Source organism: Theropithecus gelada, chromosome 5 (assembly GCF_003255815.1).
Source record: "Theropithecus gelada isolate Dixy chromosome 5, Tgel_1.0, whole genome shotgun sequence".
NCBI classification, from domain to species: Eukaryota; Metazoa; Chordata; class Mammalia; order Primates; family Cercopithecidae; genus Theropithecus; species Theropithecus gelada.
In genome coordinates this window covers 103,486,088-103,504,678 of record NC_037672.1, presented here as the reverse complement: position 1 = coordinate 103,504,678, position 18,591 = coordinate 103,486,088, and the positions used below count along the sequence as shown (strand labels likewise).

Here is an 18,591-nt window from a genome sequence, read left to right as displayed (position 1 = left end):
GGGGCAACCAGGAGTCGCCATGACCTTTATGGATTTCTGTTTATAAAGGCCAGTTAGGAAAATTCTCAACAACAGGTGCCTACCTTATCATCCCTAGAAACAGCAGCACACTAACCTCCTCATGGGCAGAGGTGCTCTATCAGCTACCATCTGTTTGCCAACATTCTTACAATATCTGGGTTCTATTGCTAGATTTAATCCTGACAATGTAACCCTATTCGTTCAATGTCTTCCTTTCTCTGTTTAAAGAACATATTACATGAGAATATTTTACTTTACAGGAAGTATACAGATTTTAAAACATTTGACTGCTTTGACCTTCCCAAGGGAAGGCTACATAGGCTACATTTTCAGAGGATAAGAAATAAATAAATTAAGAGTGATCATTATTGTAGTTTTTCTTGTTCAATCTGGTAGATTTTATATGATTTAAGATTAAAGAAGAAACTTCAGTTTCCTGCTTTAGTAATGCATTAAAGTCACAAAATGAACTTTAAAACACCCACCAGCATATTTTCATTTATTCCACAGTTAAGAAAGGCATATGGAAATACTAATGGACAAAATGTAATAGACTATCATGTATTTTAGGTTTATTGGTTTAAGTATCAATATGAAATGAATTAATAAACTTCACATTATAAAAAGGTTTTAACCTAAATTAAACACTGCCTCAAGTGAACATAAAACTCATAATGACAAATAAACATTGAAATAGTAATGCCTAAAATATATGCTTCATTAAAAAGAAATGTGACCACATGTTTGTCTGGAACCACCAGCGTAAGTACCCAATTAGCATAATTTAATCATCTATTAACCCATGTCATTGAATAAGAAATATAATTTGTCTAGTTCCAAAATTGTTTTCAAATCTAATCTATTTCAATCTGATCTGCTCATTTATTTGAAATCTGTATATTTCACTTAACTAAATCACCAAGTTCCATTATGTTTTAAAACCACCAAATAATTATCACATCTAAAAAAATGTTCATATCTTACTGATTTTCCAAGTAGGTCTTTTTTCTGCCCTGAATGCAACTGTAAGCAGACCCCCAGCTGGGCAAATCCTGGAAAGGTTAAATAAACCAAAAACTTCTGTCATCTCCTATGCTTTCTTCAAATTTCTACTTTATTGTCTCTTGACTAGTTAAGGGTTTTGAAAACAAAATCACATTCTAAAATATTTCAAAAAAAATTTCCTCATAGAAAGTGCCATGCAGATTACAGTATCAAAAATGTTTTCTCCCTCTATTAATTGAAGCAAGAATCAAGGAAGAATGACTGAGAAAGAAATTTTCTACCCTTCCCATATTCTTTTACTTTATATTTCAGTATTTACTAAAAATGAGAGGGAACCTTTTCTCATCTTTTAAGAGGAATTAATGACTATTCCTAATATGTTCCTGCAGAGTCACACCTGTCTTTGATAAATCTTTTTGATATTATAGTAAATAGCATTTAAAACCAAATATGGCATTAGAGAAAGGCTTTGTGTTTCAAATATTTTTTCTGCACTAAACAAAAATAGAACAAAACCACAAAATAACACAGTAAAATCAAAACCTATATCTCAAGAAAAGGATATTGATGGATTTTTGTTTATGTGTCAGTTAAGAATCCCTATGTTTATTTTCAGAGCATGACAGAAACTGTTGTGAGTTCCTGATGGGAATGGATTAGGTGTTTACAGTTCCAGGCAGCTCATAAACAAGGAATATTTACGCTGATGGAAATTTCTTCAGACACTATGTCGGTGAACTAAACCTGAAGCCCAGTTGGGGCAGCTCTTCTACAATTTGGCTCCAGTCTGGGCCAATAAAGGGCCCCTTAGGATTGCTATGGTAGTATTCATAATCTGGACTGGAGCTGCTGGTGGTTTTAGAGAATGGCTTCAACCCAACTTTATCCTTCTGTTCCCATAGCAAAAGCACTTTGGGGTTAAGAATCATGAAACTGAAAGGAAAGAAAAGCCAATATGCTGTCATGAGTCTAAAAAAATCTGGACTGTATGAAATAATACGAGAAAGGAAGAATACATGTAACATTCAATGGGTAAATGTGGACATATACTGGCTATTTTACCTGTTACTAATGGGCATGAGAGTATCCAAAACATGGAAAGCAATTGAGAAAGCTGTACTCCACCAGCTGTTGATGGTCTGGATGACATGCCCTGACAGCTGACTGTTGTTAATATCCCTAGTGACTGCCATCATTGCCCCATCTGCCACAGGCAGGTGTCTCCTAAAACTTCACAATGACCCTTATGAAAAACACTTCAGATACTGTAAGATTCCACAGTCATCCATGTTTATCAAAATTGGCCAAATATCAGACTTTTCCTAAAGTACAGAGCTTCAAAAGATTAAATGTATCTGGTGTCCTGGTAAGAAGCCTTTTTGTCCTCAGTTTTCTTTAGAGTTTCTTGTCTTCAATTATGTTACCTTCTTTTCTCATTGAACTAGTGTCATATTGAGTAAGTTAATATGTGTTGCTTTCTATAAATGCTGTATTCATTATCACAATCTATTGGATATTCTTCAATTAAGCAAGAAATTAAAAAATACATTACTTCCAAATTATAGTAACTACTCCTACAATAATAAGCAGAACAAAATGAAGTCATTGATCATACTGTCTCAAATAAATCTTAAAAGTTGATAAGAGAACCTGGAAATAAAACTTTGGTGTTTTTATTGTAAATTTACTTATGTTCCTTTTTCTCTGGAGGTTTATAATACATATAAGGAAAATCTATCAAATAGGAAAATTAAAAAATGTAATGAATTCTTTCATGTGCTTATCTTATACTAAAGGATAGAACTTTACAATAAGCCACTTACATTCATAATGCTTCAATTATTATGTATACAAGTCTTAAAGTGCATCTATTATTGTCAGGAATACATTTCAGTAGGTTGGTGGATTCAGGAGTTTGGATGGGAGAAGGAGAGGGAGAAGGGAACTGGTCCAGAATGGAAATGCAAGCTGCATAGCATTATTATTAAACTTCAGGAAAAAAATCAGAAATTTTATTAGCATGCAGACACTGAAAAGTAGCTTGAAAAATTTGGAAGAGATCATTGAGTAAGATAACTAGCTCAATGGATTTTTTTTTTTTTTTACATAAACTTTCATTTAACACATTTGGACTGTTTCTCCGCTTTGGTGCTAAAATCAGGCAGTCATAGGCAAACATGTCAATATGTCAACTACCATAACTTTATTTTTTAAATTATTAAGGACTGAAATTAATTCTTTTGCCCTAATTCCTTGTGCAGAAAATATACAAAAGCATCAAATTTCCTCTCAGCAGAGACAATGATTAATAATTTCAACTATTTTAATTCAGTTATTCTAAGTTCTTAAACCTATGAATGGGTTACAGATAAAATATCCTAGAAGAGGAACTGTAAAATTATGCTACACATTATTTTCCTACAAAGCTTTCCAGCATGATGAAGACATTAATATTTTCGGTGTTTCTATTCTTACGCCAACCCCACAGGTGAATAGGGCAGGAATTACTGTCTCCCTGTTACTGATTGGTTAATGACTTGCTTATAATCAAATAGCAACTAAATGCCATCTTGGAATCAGAACTTAGGCTATCTGATGTTACACAATGTATACCAAAAGAAGGTCACTTATGTATACTTTGATTTTCAGGTAACCTAAAACTCTATACCTCGAGAGTGGGGAAGAGGACTTGATTTCCAAAATCTACTTGGCAAAGGGCATCAAATCCCCAATTTCAGTTGCGTTGGAACTCCTCAGTTTGCCTACATATGAAAAAAGTTGTTTTGCTATCTGATTTTTAGAAAATATTTCAAAATTCAGAAAAGAAAAAGAAAAGCAATGATACTCGATGCATTAAAAGGACAGTAGAGCTCCATACTTTTCAGAGCACAGAGAATCAGCACCAGGTGGCAATTCCTGCTGCTTGCTGTACATGCTCAGGGCTGAAGGCTGGACACTCCTGCGCTAGTCTTCAGAACATTTGCAAGAAGTGACATAACTGCAGGAAGCCATGCAGGTGGGAAAAGCAGACCACCTGGGACAATACACGCTCACCCCTTGAAGGCAAACTTGTGGCTTGGTGATCCAGGGGTTGGAAAAGAGGCTGTTCACTGCCTTGGTCAAGAGGAGTTGGGATGTGCTCGTCTTCATACCAGGAAGAAGGTAATAAGAGTCAACTTTGAACTGATGTCAATTTTAGCCCTAAAAATCTTTACAAGTATATATTAAACAATTACATACAGTTGGTAGCGTTTAAAAATAATGCATTAGATACTTTATAAACAATAGTTTATTTTATGGTTCTTCTAGTTTCTCTTCTCCTTTATTTTAATTTTCTTAAAAATGTATCACTGTCATCTTGTTTTCCAAGGACAACACACACATTATAAATGAGCAATCCATTGTCATACAATTTTTTTAAAAACTCCAAACAAGAGATCATCATTTTTAAAAGTATTATTTAGTCATAAACAGAAGGAAGAAAACAAAAAACAAATTATAAAAATATTGCTTATAATCCACCTGCTCTATTTAAGGACACTGAAGTCTTAAACGACCAACTTAAGATTTGTTTCCCGCCGGGCGCGGTGGCTCAAGCCTGTAATCCCAGCACTTTGGGAGGCCGAGACGGGCGGATCACGAGGTCAGGAGATCAAGACCATCCTGGCTAACACGGTGAAACCCCGTCTCTACTAAAAATACAAAAAACTAGCCGGGTGAGGTGGCGGGCGCCTGTAGTCCCAGCTACTCGGGAGGCTGAGGCAGGAGAATGGCGTAAACCCAGGAGGCGGAGCTTGCAGTGAGCTGAGATCCGGCCACTGCACTCCAGCCTGGGCGACAGAGCGAGACTCCGCCTCAAAAAAAAAAAAAAAAAAAAAAGATTTGTTTCCCTACATTATCACGTTGTACAATAGTAGTTTAAAATACTACAAAATTATGAACAAATGTATGAATTGCATAAAGATTTTATTTACATAACAGCATAATAGATCGTCAATATTATCATTTAAACGTAAGAAAGTATGTTTCTAGAACATACATAAGAAGCTTTATGCAAAAAAAAAAAAAAAGGTTAACTGTTGCCATTATTCGTTTACCAAAATATAAGATGGTTGAAACTCAAAGTAGAGAGTTGAGACTTGACAATCACGTTCTGTTTCAACACCATTACGTTATTAACAGCCAGTTAAATGGCCAGATCAAATGAACATTGGTTTTGGGAGTTGAAACCATACATCTTCTTTTTTTTTTTTTTTTTTTTGAGACGGATTCTCACTCTGTCGCCCAGGCTGGAGTGCAGTGGAGTGCAGTGGCACAATCTCGGCTCACTGCAAGCTCCGCCTCCCAGGTTCACGCTATTCTCCTGACTCAGCCTCCGGAGTAGCTGGAACTACAGGCGCCCGCCACCACGCCCGGCTTTTTTTTTTTTTTTTTTGTATTTTTAGTAGAGAGGGGGCTTCACTGTGTTAGCCAGGATGGTCTCGTCCTGACCTCGTGATCCGCCTGCCTCGGCCTCCCAAAGTGCTGGCATTACAGGCGTGAGCCACCGTGCCCGGCAGGAACCATACATCTTTCAAAAACTAAGGCTGTAGGTATCCACCTTAATATTAGGGTTAAAGCTCTTAGATTTTTGTGCTTAGCAAAGCAATCAACTTTCAGATGTAACTAGTCCACAAAATAAGTATCTGGTTCTGACCTACAAGACTCCAATTCTTTCCTTATGATAAAGAATTCAACATATGAAATATAAACCATACTAAAACATTAGGAATTGACATTTGTAAATATTTTCTTCTGAAATTATTAGAAAGTACACTGTAAATTCCTAAGAATGTCTTTCATTTCTGAGAATATGCAATGATATATTTACATACTAAAAATCACTCCCCAATGGAAAAGTTATAAAAAGATTATTTCCTATAATAATATTTTTTTTTTTTCTGGCTAGGGGAAAAAGAGGTTTGTATTGGTACAGAAACTCAAGGAGGAGGGAAATATGCATAAATAAAAGTGAAAGTAAAGGAAGCAAATGATCGAAGAGAATCTTGCCAGAATTCGGGTTAGAACTTCATCTGCTTTGAAAGGTAACATGTGCCTTATAGAATATGTTAATGATCAGTCCAAGCCTGTAATTTCATAACAGTTCTAGGTGTAACAAATCCAGAAAATGACTTAGTGGGGAAGAGCAAGCCACCAAAAGCAGATCACATTAAGCTAGTGGCAAGGCTGCTAAATTAAACCAGTTCCAAAGTGCAGCTTTCCCTGGTATTCTGGCTGTTTCCCAGGCAGCTCTAAAGGCACTGGTTAAGCACTTGTTTATTCAAGCTGTTTATGCCATGATGCAAGTTTCCAGGGGGTTATTTCTTAAAGCACATAACTTGCTACAAAATTCTCAGTGAAAACTTGTCATATACCTAAAGCTGCTTTTAATCAAAAGCTAATTTCCAGTTCTGTAAAGTTATTTTAAATTTACTTCTTTTTGACATTTCTCTCCTCGAGAAAAACGGAGCCTCTTTGATTTCCCTTATCTGTGAAGCATATTTTCTACTTTATTAAAATGTGTGGGCCTGAATGAAAACAGTCTAAGTTAATCTGCTATGTAGGCACTATCAACCATTTTCTCTAACAACTTTTATGGGAGTCTCTAGGCAGCTCTCACACTCAACCAGGCCACACATGGCAGCTTCCCTTATCCTGACAGGGCCCTCAGTCTATGGATGCAGAGACTCTCTAAGGTGCTGTACCAAGTACCTGTGGAACTCTTTCCAGTTTCCACGGTGTTCAGGACTAAGAACCATTAGATGAAACTGTCATTCATTTAACATATTTAGTGTGCATTTACCATGTGCAAGTCACTTTAATAATAGTTTTCAGGAACCTAGAAATCAGAGAGACAACAAAAAGGGTTTCTACTCTCAAGGAGCATAAACCTAGCCATCAGGAACCTGTCACACTGCTTTTTTTGTGAGGAGGGCAAAATAAGAGATGATTACAACACCTAAGTTTATTTTAAGCTATAGTTTTATTTTCAAAACTGGACTTGAAATTACATTTTCAGTGCCAGCACTATTTTTGCAGGTGTAAAATCCCATTTTGCTACTAATCAAATCCTCTTCTCTTTAAGGAATATGGTTTTGGAGAACAAGATTTTAACTTGATATATTTGATTTTTTCTTTAGAGAAATAGGTATGTGTTACAGAAAAAAAAGTACATGTTAAACTGGTTTTCTGAAAATGAGAGCTATCCAGTAATGAACCCTTGTTTCAGTAATAGTTTTAGCATGTCTTTGAAGCATGTTAAAGTTGATGCACCTCCTGCAAAGAAATTTACATGAATTTCTCTGCAATCTCAAAAGTGACTTATTTTAATCGTCTTCTTTATATTTTATATCCTCACGTTTGGACAACAACGTTTTACAGTGCTGACATTAATGAAACATCTGAGGGCTTATGTTCACCACTTTAAAAAAAAGAAGTATACTGAGATTCTAAGATGAACATTGGCATTCAATAACCAGAACCTAACACACTGCTACCTGTAAACTTACGCTGGGGAAGAAAAATCAAGTGGATTTTTTAAAAGAGTAAACTGAGATAATAAGAGCACCACTTATTTAAAAAGATTATGCAGGTATGTTTGGTAAATTTCAAGTTAAAAAGAGTATTATAAGAGAGAAAACAAGCATTGGGAAAATCAGTTCTAAATCAAATAGCAGATAATACAAGAACACACGTTAGAATAGCAACTTCTACCATTGGGACATATCATTTCTGCTAGTGTGGATTTCATCTGATGGTTCATGAATAATTCCATCTGATGGTTCATGAACCACCATTTTGAGTATGTTTTCAAAAATCAACGTTCTGGATGATTGCAAAAACTGTGTCTTAACACAGGAACAGAAAACCAAACACAACATGTTCTCACTCGTAAGTGAGAGTTGAACAATGAGAACACATGGACACAGGGAGGGGAACTTCACAACTGTCTGTCAGGGCAGGGGGCAAAGGGAGGGACAGCATTAGGACAAATAAATGCATACAGGGCTCAAAACCTAGATGACAGGTTGATAGGTGCAGCAAATCACCATGGCACATGTATTCCTTTGTAACAAAGCTGCATGTTCTCCACATGTATCCCAGAACTTAAAGTAAAATTTAAAAAATAAAAGTAAATAGTGAAAAAAAACTGTGTCTATAAATCACTAGTTTACATGACATACCTCAAGGAATATCTTGAAATAAGTATCAGACACTGAAGAACAGTAGTATTTCAGCAATATCATTTCTATATCAGATGAGGTCAAGTAAGTATGTAAGGGATAGTTAGACACCATATCATTATTTCACCTGACATTTAAGATGATAGGGTGTATAATTTAAGAAATAAGTAAAAATTGACTCCTCTTTTTTATTTTTGACTCTTATCTGTTTAGTGAAATCTAACCCTAATCTTTATTTCTAGTTTAATTCCTAATAATGAAATTTTTCTTTCCATTCTTTTTTTTTTTTTTGAGACAGAGTTTCGCTCTTGTTGCCCAGGCTGGAGTGCAATGGCACAATCTCAGTTCACCGCAACCACCGCCCCCCGGGTTCAAGTGATTCTCCTGCCTCAGCTTCTTGAGCAGCTGAAATTACAAGCGTGTGCCACCGCACACAGCTAATTTTGTATTTTTAGTAGAGACAGGGTTTCTCCATGTTGGTCAGGCTGGTCTTGAACTCACAACCTCAGGTGATCTGCCTGCCTCGGCCTCCCAAAGTTCAGGGATTACAGGCGTGAGCCACCACGCCTGGCCAATAATGGAAATTTTTTACTGAATTTAATTAACAAGACAAGCCTTGTCTGACTTGTTAGCATGAGTTCGAGGATCACATTTCCAAATATATTTTTTCATCCAAAACTAAGATAGTAGAAAAAATATGGATTATATAGGCCATAGCTCTAAGTTGACATGCTAGCTCTTTTACTAACTCTGTGAACCTGAGCAAGACACTTAATATTTCTATCCTTCAGTCTCTCCAAATAAAAAATGGATTAACAATTAATAGATTATACCTTAATTATAATAAATAATGCTCTACTTCCTAATGTTGTTGTAACGATAAAAATGGATAATATATATAAAATACCTGTGGCACTATGAGTGTTGAATAAATATTTGCTTTTATAAACAACTGATGCTGAGTTTTTAAAAAAGTGCTTGCTAAATTAATCATTTTTATTTATCATGGAAACATTCCAAAGTGGTCAGTAGTTGAAGGGAGATTTAATCACAGAATCAAAGGGCTCAGAGTTAGGAGGAAACTCCAAATTTCAAATCAAACCCCCTACCTGACTTTGGCATTAAAGGGAAGCAGTACCTGGGGTCTGAGGTGGTTAATTATTTGGCCAAGGATTTCCAACTAGTTAGTGGAAGAACAAGGAGTACCAGAAGGCTTCTAAATTACTGATGCAGTGATTCTTTTCTTCAAAATACATTTGAATTAGTATCAGAGAATAAGAGGATACAATTTGTTTAATTGTCCTTTGATAAAAAAAATTTTACAACATTTATCATTAACACATTTTTATTTATCAGCAAAACGGCAGCTCACATTTTTGTGGAAAAATAGCTAGGGAAAGTAGTTTGAGATAAGAATATTTTTAATTTGGGAGTAATAGAGGTGTCTTTGATTGTGTATTTATGTCAGACTGTTTTCCTACCTTGATTGCAGGTTTTTCCAGCATATCCAGGATGACACTTGCACTTGTTTGGCCCAATACAGTCACCATGTTTGCATCGTGGTTGGCACACAGCTGTGAAAAGAAGATGGCATGCGTTATTTCTAGGTCAGCGAAACACCAATCATATAGCACTAATGTCGTGTATTAGTTTAATAATAAAAGAAAAAAAAGAGAATTTACAACAAAGTAGCCAAAATATACAAAATCAGTTTCCTATAAACATTCTGTAAGCTACACACACACTCGTGTTATGTGTGTATATGTGTGGATGTGTGTATCAGTTGAGGCTGAATTTTAAATTCAAGGACAATACTCAAATAGTCAAATAAAAGAAAAACTAGGTAAAACTATGCATAAGCATAACTGATATTTGTTCATAGTTACAACTTTACAATGTCCTGCACCCACAATTTCAAACTCAATCTCTCAAATATACTTCAAATAGCAGTTCTTAGTCCACAAGTACTAAGTATGTATGAAATACAGATAAATTTCTAACTAAACATAAAATATTTATTTTACTAGAAATAGTATTCCTAAGTATGAAATGATTCAAAATGAAACAAAAACTAAAACAACATTGTTTTCGGACTTCAATTCAAGGATATTTCTGTATCTTGATCTTTCTTAATCCTAACATTCATTACAACTGCTTTTCAATCTATAATGGCCTTTCTATGCCCTAACATAGCAAATAGGATGTTCTCAGTTTGACATTTACTCTTTTCCATCAACTGAGTTCCACTTTCTCAAGACTTGAAAATACTGTAAACCATCACTCAAATATTTTCACTGCTTAATTGGAATTTGTTCTGCTTATTCTCTATCAATAATTCTCAGCTGGGGGGTACTTTTTACCCCTGTGGAAATTTGGAAATGTCTGGAGACATTTTTGGTTCTCACACTAGGGAGAGGATACTACTGGTATCTAGTGGATAGGCGCCAAGGATGCTGCTAAACATCCTAAAATGTTCAGACAACCTGCCACAACAACAAATTATCCAGCCCAAAATGTCATCGTGCCAGACTCGGAAACCCTGTTCCGTACCAAATATGTGCATGTCCCTATGCCAGACACTATAATAGATGAAAAATAATTGTATAGCATGGGACTGGTCTCAAGGAGTCTACAATCTAGATAAAAAGACGAAACCACGTTTCTTATTCGAAACAATATTTATTCATCAGCAATATGAAATCTGTGAAGAAATCATCTCACAAGCAAATCCATATACATTCGTGCAGAAAGCCTCATAGAGGAGGCTTGAGTAGACAGAGAAGGGAGCAGACTACCCAAGAAGAAGAATATTTCACAGCCAAGTAAGCCGCTGTTTAGTTAGGAGACACACAGGGGGCTCATTAAGCTAAAGACATGGGTGAATGGTGGAGGAAGAGTGAGAAACAAGCAGGTGTGTGGTATCAGGTGATTATGTTCCCTACATTTCAGAATGAGAAACATGCACTTTATCTCTAGGAAATGGGAAGTTTCCTTACATTTATCATCATCAGGAGAACTGCCTGATAAAAATCAAAGCTCTGGGAATCTTATCAAAGCATTGGTGATGATACGTAGGATGGACTGGAGAGAGTTTAGAGGCAGAGAGGACAGTTGCAAGGCCAGTGAAATAGTTTAGGTCTGACATGAAGAAGGTATGATTTGTGTTGGTGACAGGAAGAAATGAGCTTCAATAATCATTGAGTGAAGAGCAGATAGTCCTTGAAGACCAAGGGCAATGGACTCAACAATGACCCCGAATTTTGAAGCCCCTGACACCTGTTCCTACCCATTTTAACCCATGCTGTTCTCCATTCTGGGATATGCTCCCAGTTTCCTCTCTGATAATTATCAAACATTGTTTCCTTTAAGACTCTATACTGCTGCGAAACTGACGTGCATGTTATTTTTGTTTTCTACATTTCCTTGCCCAACTCTCACTAACCCTTCCCTCACCTTCCATTCCACAGGGCTTCTTTGCTAATTTTAGTTTCAGGTCTTCCTTGCCTGTTTGTCATCCCAACTGGACCCTGTACCACCACAAATCCTTAGACAGTGCTGTGTAGGAGGTATTTAATATAAAAGACTGCAGAAAGAAAAGACGAGGAGAGTGTAAACGATAGGGAAATGCCCTTGGAAAATTCTTAAAATCTGATTTTAAACATGGCATTAAATTCAAAGGGAAACAATTGTGTTCATATCTGTGAAATGAAATAAACTGTCCAGGAGGGCCTTTCTAATATTACTCTTTAGCCAACTGTACACTTGGCGGATGGTTTACGTGCAGTTTAAAATAAGTCCCAGAAGTAAGCCACTCTATGTAATTTCTAGGCTCTATCACCAAGAAATATCAGCTTAAAAATTATTTTTAATCTAAAAAGATGATGTTCCATAAATCTACACATATATGTATATTCATGCAACCTGAATAACCATGTATCACTGAGGCACACAGAATGCCATATTGAAAAAAATGTAAATGTCTCAAAATCGTTAAGTGCAAGTCCAGGAAATAACCCCTTAAAATAATTGGAATTTGGAAAACTCTCTCAAAGCATGAAAAAGTAGTTTTAAAAATACCACTTAAAAATACAAAAAAATTTATTTAGTACACTTTATAAAACAATTAAACTTGAGGCCCCCAGGCTGTAGCCTTTGGACCCCCGACCAGCTTGATAACCATCAATTTATAGTACTTTCAGGTGCTTTATAGGAACAAAGTTTTTATTGTTTCCTCTCCCCTTTTTGTTATTTGTTCTCAAGCAGAGTGCCCTAATCTTGGGCACATCAAATGCACACATTCCAACAGGCCAAGACTGTTAATGTTTCTTCCATGTTTAGGGAGTCCTATTTCAAAACAAACTGTTGTTTGCAGTTCCATCTGATAGGCTATTCAGTGAAGTAACCAAGAACCCTTAGATTAGCCAATGGCTATTAAATGCGGTAGGATACTTCTAAAGTTGATATAGTCAATTTCTTTATTCTTAGAAAAAGAAAACCCTTTGGAAACTGTTGCACAAAAAGATTTTCTCCTTTATAGCACAAAGTTATCTTGCTGGCATTAGGTCTGGAATGGAATTCAATAAATATATATCAATCATTTGTTATATATAATGTATTATAGTAGGCAAGTGTGGTGGGGGATTAGAGAGTCACAGAGGGTATGAAAAATTAGCTGTAGAACTAAAATATCTCAGCTAAACCACAACAAGGGCTTTGACAGAGAGGTGAAAGAACCAAGGAGGGTGTGTAATAACTACAACGGCAGGTCGGTGTGTTAGAGGCAGTGCGTTAGAGGTAAGAGCAGTGGAATAGGAGACAAAAGACTTTCAGAATATAAGCAAAGTGGGGTGGGGGCAGTAAAGGGGACTGCTTCTTAGTGAGTGCAAAGTGTTCTCGTGGGGCTACAGTGTAAAGTGCTTAAAACAGCAGATGAGATCAAAAGAAAGGCCGAGACAGATCATAAAAGGCCAGCTGCATTCTTACCAATATCTCTTTCCCTTCTGCTTTAATATAGAATGGCTTTTTTTTTTTTGAGTGGGGGATGTGTTAGTAATGGAAAACTATATTCTCTATTCTCCTTGGCAGATATGGACAGCCACATGACTAAATTCTGGCTAAATGGGATGAAAGCAGAAGTGATGGGGTGGGGCTTTGGAATGCTGTGTAAAAGGAGGGCTGAAAAACATGGCTTGTTCTGTGCTCTCGCCTAGAATGTGCATGTCATGACTGAACCACAGTGGCCTCTTTATGACCATGAGACGATCTTGAGAATGGAAAGAGGGTAGAGCAAGAAGTCATAATATTAACCCTAAATCACCATCCTAGCAATTTAGGGCACTGTTCTTTGTGTCACATTACTCGTAGCTAAATACAATTCCTGACTTTCCTTGATCACTAGGCTGTGGAATCTGGACTTCGTCTGTGTTTATTATCAAGCCAGCAAAGGCTTCCTTTTGATACAAATTTAGGATAGAAGTGTTACGAGTAGATCCTAGTACAGAAATAAAACTTGTCAAATGTATTGTATACCTACAATACCATATACTCAGGGGAATGTAAAAAAAGAAACTTTATTTCTACATCTAAGTAAATAGTAAGCAAATTTCTACATCTAGATTAGAAAGTGCATAACCATTTCAAAACTAGAGAAAAGTAATTCCCAACCTCTGTATAAACTGGCCCACCTTCCAATAACACACTCCACTGTAATGTGAGCTCTCAGGGGTCAGCAAAAACCAACCTTTGCAGCAAACTGCATTACTCTGTGAATAGCAGGTCATCCTTTCCTTCTCAAAAAAATAAAAAAGGATAAATGATCCATTTTCAGTGGTCTTCAAAAGTATTAAAAATAGAGTATATTCTTGCTTGGAGTAAACAACGTGCCTGCTGGTGCTACTGGCTATCAGAAAAGGCAGCATTGCTTCTCTGACCTTCGTGTGGATCAGGAACAAGAAGTTTGAGCCATATTTGATGGTCTGCTATCACTAGCATCCAAATAGGGTTTAGCAACTTAATAAGGCTTAAATAAAGTCCAGGTAAAAATAACAGATAATCAACGAATGACAGACATTTTCCCCCAAAATCAGTTGCCAGAATTAAGTCCAAATGGGCAATCACACTCAAAATTTGCTCTCTTAACATTCCTGTAGCATAATCTCCAAAGTGCCCTGAAAATAACCTCTAAGTCATTGTTTTAACTAGAAAAAGAAACAAGTTTCAACTGGCAAAACAAACGTAACTATTTAACATCACATGTCTAAGCCTCTTCTGTTTGATCACAATGTAAAATTTTAGTCTTAAAAATCCATCCTAGGAGTTCGTGACCAGCCTAGCCAACATGGTGAAACCCTATCTCTACCAAAAAACTAGCCGGGTGTGGTGGTACGCGCCTGTAATCCCAGCTACTCGGGAGGCTGAGGCAGAAGAATAATTTGAACCTGGGAGGTAGAGGTTGTAGTGAGCCGAGACTGTGCCACTGCACTCCAGCTTGGGCAACAGAGTGAGACTTGGTCTCAAAAATAAAAAATAAAAATAATAAAAATCCATCCTAACTGATGTAACTGGGTCTCTGAGAGTTGGACAATAGTTTCTAACTCTAACATAAGCAGTGAATTATCAAATAAGTTATGAGAAAATTAAACTCCCACAACAATCCTATAATGTTTCTTATGTAAGGTAATCGTGCCGGGAGTAAAGTGCCAACATTTGAAAACTAAGGATATGTTGAGATGCCCAAGGAGATGGGGGCTCTGAAAAGTAACAAGGGAAAAGCCAATCCAATCTCAGTGGTAGTTAGTAGCTTGAGAAGGATTTTCTCAATATAAATAAGATTATCTTTAGAATTCCAAGAATCATCTGTAATTTTTTCAATCTACATCATGTTATTATGCAGACATGGCACCACTAAAAGCAGAACGAAAAACCTTGTCCTCCAGGTTATGTTCACAGAAAAAAAGGGGGCAGAGAAACATGCAAGGGCAGGGCAGAAGAATAAATAGATATGAAACTGGAAGACTTCACAAAGCTGTTATTACACCCAACAAGCTTCACAGAATTCAGATATGGACAAATTCATTTGAGGAGAACAAGAAAATATGATAAGGAATGACTTTTTCAAATGGTAATTGGCCTTGGAAGAGTGAAGTTGCTGAAAGCAATATGAAACAACTCACTACTATATTAATAGGACCTGGGTGGAATGGAGGGAAATTTTACAGTGGTCCACTGAAAAGTGCCCTGAGCCATCGCATAACATGTGCAGAACAAAACTTAGATGAAAGAATCCTACTGTCCAAGATCCCCAGAGGAAAACATCTTTCCAGCTTTCCTAATACCCTGTACTATAGTGTCAATTATCTGATGGTCAAATCTAAATTCCTGCTGCAGTAAAAGCTGAATAACAATGCCTCTGATTGTTATCACTATAAGACATAGTAAATGCCCTCATGAATACAGAACTGTAAACCATTTTATATGACTGACTGAATTTATCCTCATGATATCCATATAAGGCAGGAGAGAGGAACACTATCTTCATTTTACAAGTAAACAAGTAAAAATGCAAAAGATTAAGTGACTTGACCAATTTCAGGAAAAAATGTCTTATCCCAGTTCCCTGCTCAATCCACTACGTCTTCTGGTGGTCAGAAAAAGACCAGAAATTCCAGCATTTTGAGTGCATTTAATTATAACAAAATACTAAGCAGGAAAGGATGAGAGGGGTAGATAATGTTAATAATGATTAAAAACATAAAAGTAGTAACATTCACATAACTTAAATACTTCTTAAAAGGAGGGAAAAGTTGCAGTTAAGACCACAATCTATAACTTAAGAAAACTAAAGTAACTCTGCCAGAATATTTGAAAAGAAAATAATTTTATTACCCTGTTGCTTGTTTTATGTAGATGCTGGATTCTGAACCATTGAGGCAGCATATTATTGTTATCTCTGTTCAAGTATTGCTATAATTTTTGTTGCTGTTTGCTCTGGGCTTCACATTTTATTTAACATCATTGCAATTAAGAACTTAACCACAAACCATAGTCAAATATCAATGTCAATTACTCAATGATAATTCAGAACATAAAGTTAAATGAAGTGTCCAGTCTTTATAATGTTGTCTCCCAAGAGCTGTCAATAACTCATTTTATTTTTTTGTCTGGGAACATCCAATTCAGACACATTTATCAAGTATCTATTTGATCTCTCACTATGTAAATTCCTGAAGTGTCTCCCCCAAAATAAGTGGCAGCATCTGCATATGTGCATCTCAAGCTAAGTTTTATTTGTCATAATTAAGCACTTTCCTTTTTCACTTAAAGAAATTCTCTGAGCACTATTGTTGTTTTCAGTTTACTAGAAATTTTAACTTTCTCTTCCTGTTTTCATTGTGCTAGAGTGGAATTTAGATTAACGCCAAATAAGACTTTAAGAACACATAAGAAAGTGTTACTACTTATTTGGAATTTTTTTTTTTTTTTTTTTAAGTAGAGTAACAGTAGCAATGCCCACAGCTAGCACCTGGATCTTTGCTTCTAAATATTGCATTCCCTAATAATGAGGAATGAGGGCTAGGGGAGGGAGGCTAGAATACGTTTTCTGTTGCAAAAAGCAATTAAGTACTCAAAGAATGGTAGAGACATGTGAAAAGAATAGGAGCTGGCTTGGAGGAGTTCCACTGACTAGATTTGGGATTGTTTGAGCATCAAGAAGAATAATAGTAGTTACTGATAACAATTGAATAAAAAAAGAATCAATGGTTCTGAAGTGATTCTAAAAAGGAAGACAACTGAGCTCCTCTTCAAAGAAGAATGCCTACAAACATGTAGAAGGAATGGCGAAATTTGAAAAACAGAACTTTACAATCACCATTGAAATAATTAATTTGAGGAAAGAGTATCCATAGATGTTAAAACTTTCACCAAGTGAAAGTTTGTTGGGGAACAGGATATCAAAATAGTGTGAATGTGTTACCCCAAGGTTACTTACTAATTATGAAGAAAAAAAGGTGTCTTTCAGTAGAGAAATCTGATGGATACCACTTCATCAAGTGATCAAACTTAATATCACCAATAGTAGGACAAACTGACATATGTGCAAAAGGAATATCATAACATACCATCATCTATATAATATTCTTACAAATAAATTTAGTTCTGATCTAATGATGCAGAAACAACAGTCAAATTTAGATGATGGTGGATTCTACCAAGCAATTGATATGGACTCTTCAAAAATATCATTGTCAAGAAGCAAACAAACAAAAGCGGTAGAATTGTTTTAAAGAAATTAAAGGGGCATGTCAACTAAATGCAGTGTTTGATTTGTAATTGGATCTGGACCAAAAAGAAAAAATCCATAAAAACCATTATTGGGACAATTAGGGAAATCTAAATATGGATTGTTTATTACATAGTATTATATCAATACTAAATGTTTCAAGTGTGAAATGATATTGTGGTTTGTAAGTAAATGTCCTTGCTCTCTGGAGATGAACATTGAAGTGTTTAGGCACGAAGTGTCATCATGTCTGTAGGTTACTTAAAAATGGCTGAGGGAGAAAGAGAGAAGGGTCGGGTGGGGAAGGAAGAGAGAGAAAGAAAATGTGTAAAACATTAACAATAAGGATATACGGGTATTTACTGTTCCTATTGCTTCAACTCTTCTGTGGATTTAAAAATTTTTTAATACAAAACACGGAAGAAATAGATAAAAAGGAGTACAATAACATGAATACACTGACAACTGTTATTTAACTTGTGAGTAGTTGCTGACTTTTCAATGTAATTTAGAGAAAGGTTTACAAGTACAGATGCTGGAGTTAGACTGCTGGGATCCCAGCTCTACCACTCGGGAAATGTGCGACCTATACAGATCACACAGCTTCTCTCTGCTCTCATTGTCATTTTTAATTTAAAAACCAGTAAATTCACAAGATTCATAGAGCTTACTCACAGGTTTATTGGGAGGATTAAATGAGAAAACCCAAATAAAGTACTTAGAACAGTACCCATCTCATTAGTAAGAGCTCAATAAAATGCTAATTATGATAAGGATTATAAGTATGACAAGGAGGAAATGCCCTAGTATCTAGGACACTATATTAAAAATTAGGGATATAAAAATTAATAGGAGAGCAAGTTCTCATCCTCAAGCACATAAGTCCAGTAAGGAGAAACAGAAGTAAGCAAAGATGTCCCGATAACAGATGCATGTTAAGGACACAGAAGAGGCAGTGATTAATTACATAGGTTTAGGAAAGTCAAAAAGGTTTGAAAAAGACGTAGTGCTAAAAAAATTCTTTCAAAAAGGAAATTTAATAGATATCTAAAAGATATATAA

General features: G+C 35.9%; 1 protein-coding gene across 8 annotated transcripts in view; it reads right to left on the bottom strand.

Annotated features, from left to right (window-relative positions):
* NPNT (nephronectin) overlaps positions 1 to 18,591 on the bottom strand; it is a 77,164-nt gene that overhangs the window by 34,264 nt on the left and 24,309 nt on the right. For 5 of the 8 annotated variants that reach the window (XM_025386450.1, XM_025386452.1, XM_025386453.1 and 2 more), the window contains one exon: positions 9,731 to 9,823. In XM_025386450.1, coding sequence (XP_025242235.1) covers positions 9,731 to 9,823 — 93 coding nt within the window. Of the gene's footprint in view, positions 1 to 4,080; positions 4,171 to 9,730; positions 9,824 to 18,591 lie in introns of all 8 variants that reach the window. The other 3 variants (XM_025386446.1, XM_025386449.1, XM_025386445.1) reach the window with 1 other exon arrangement.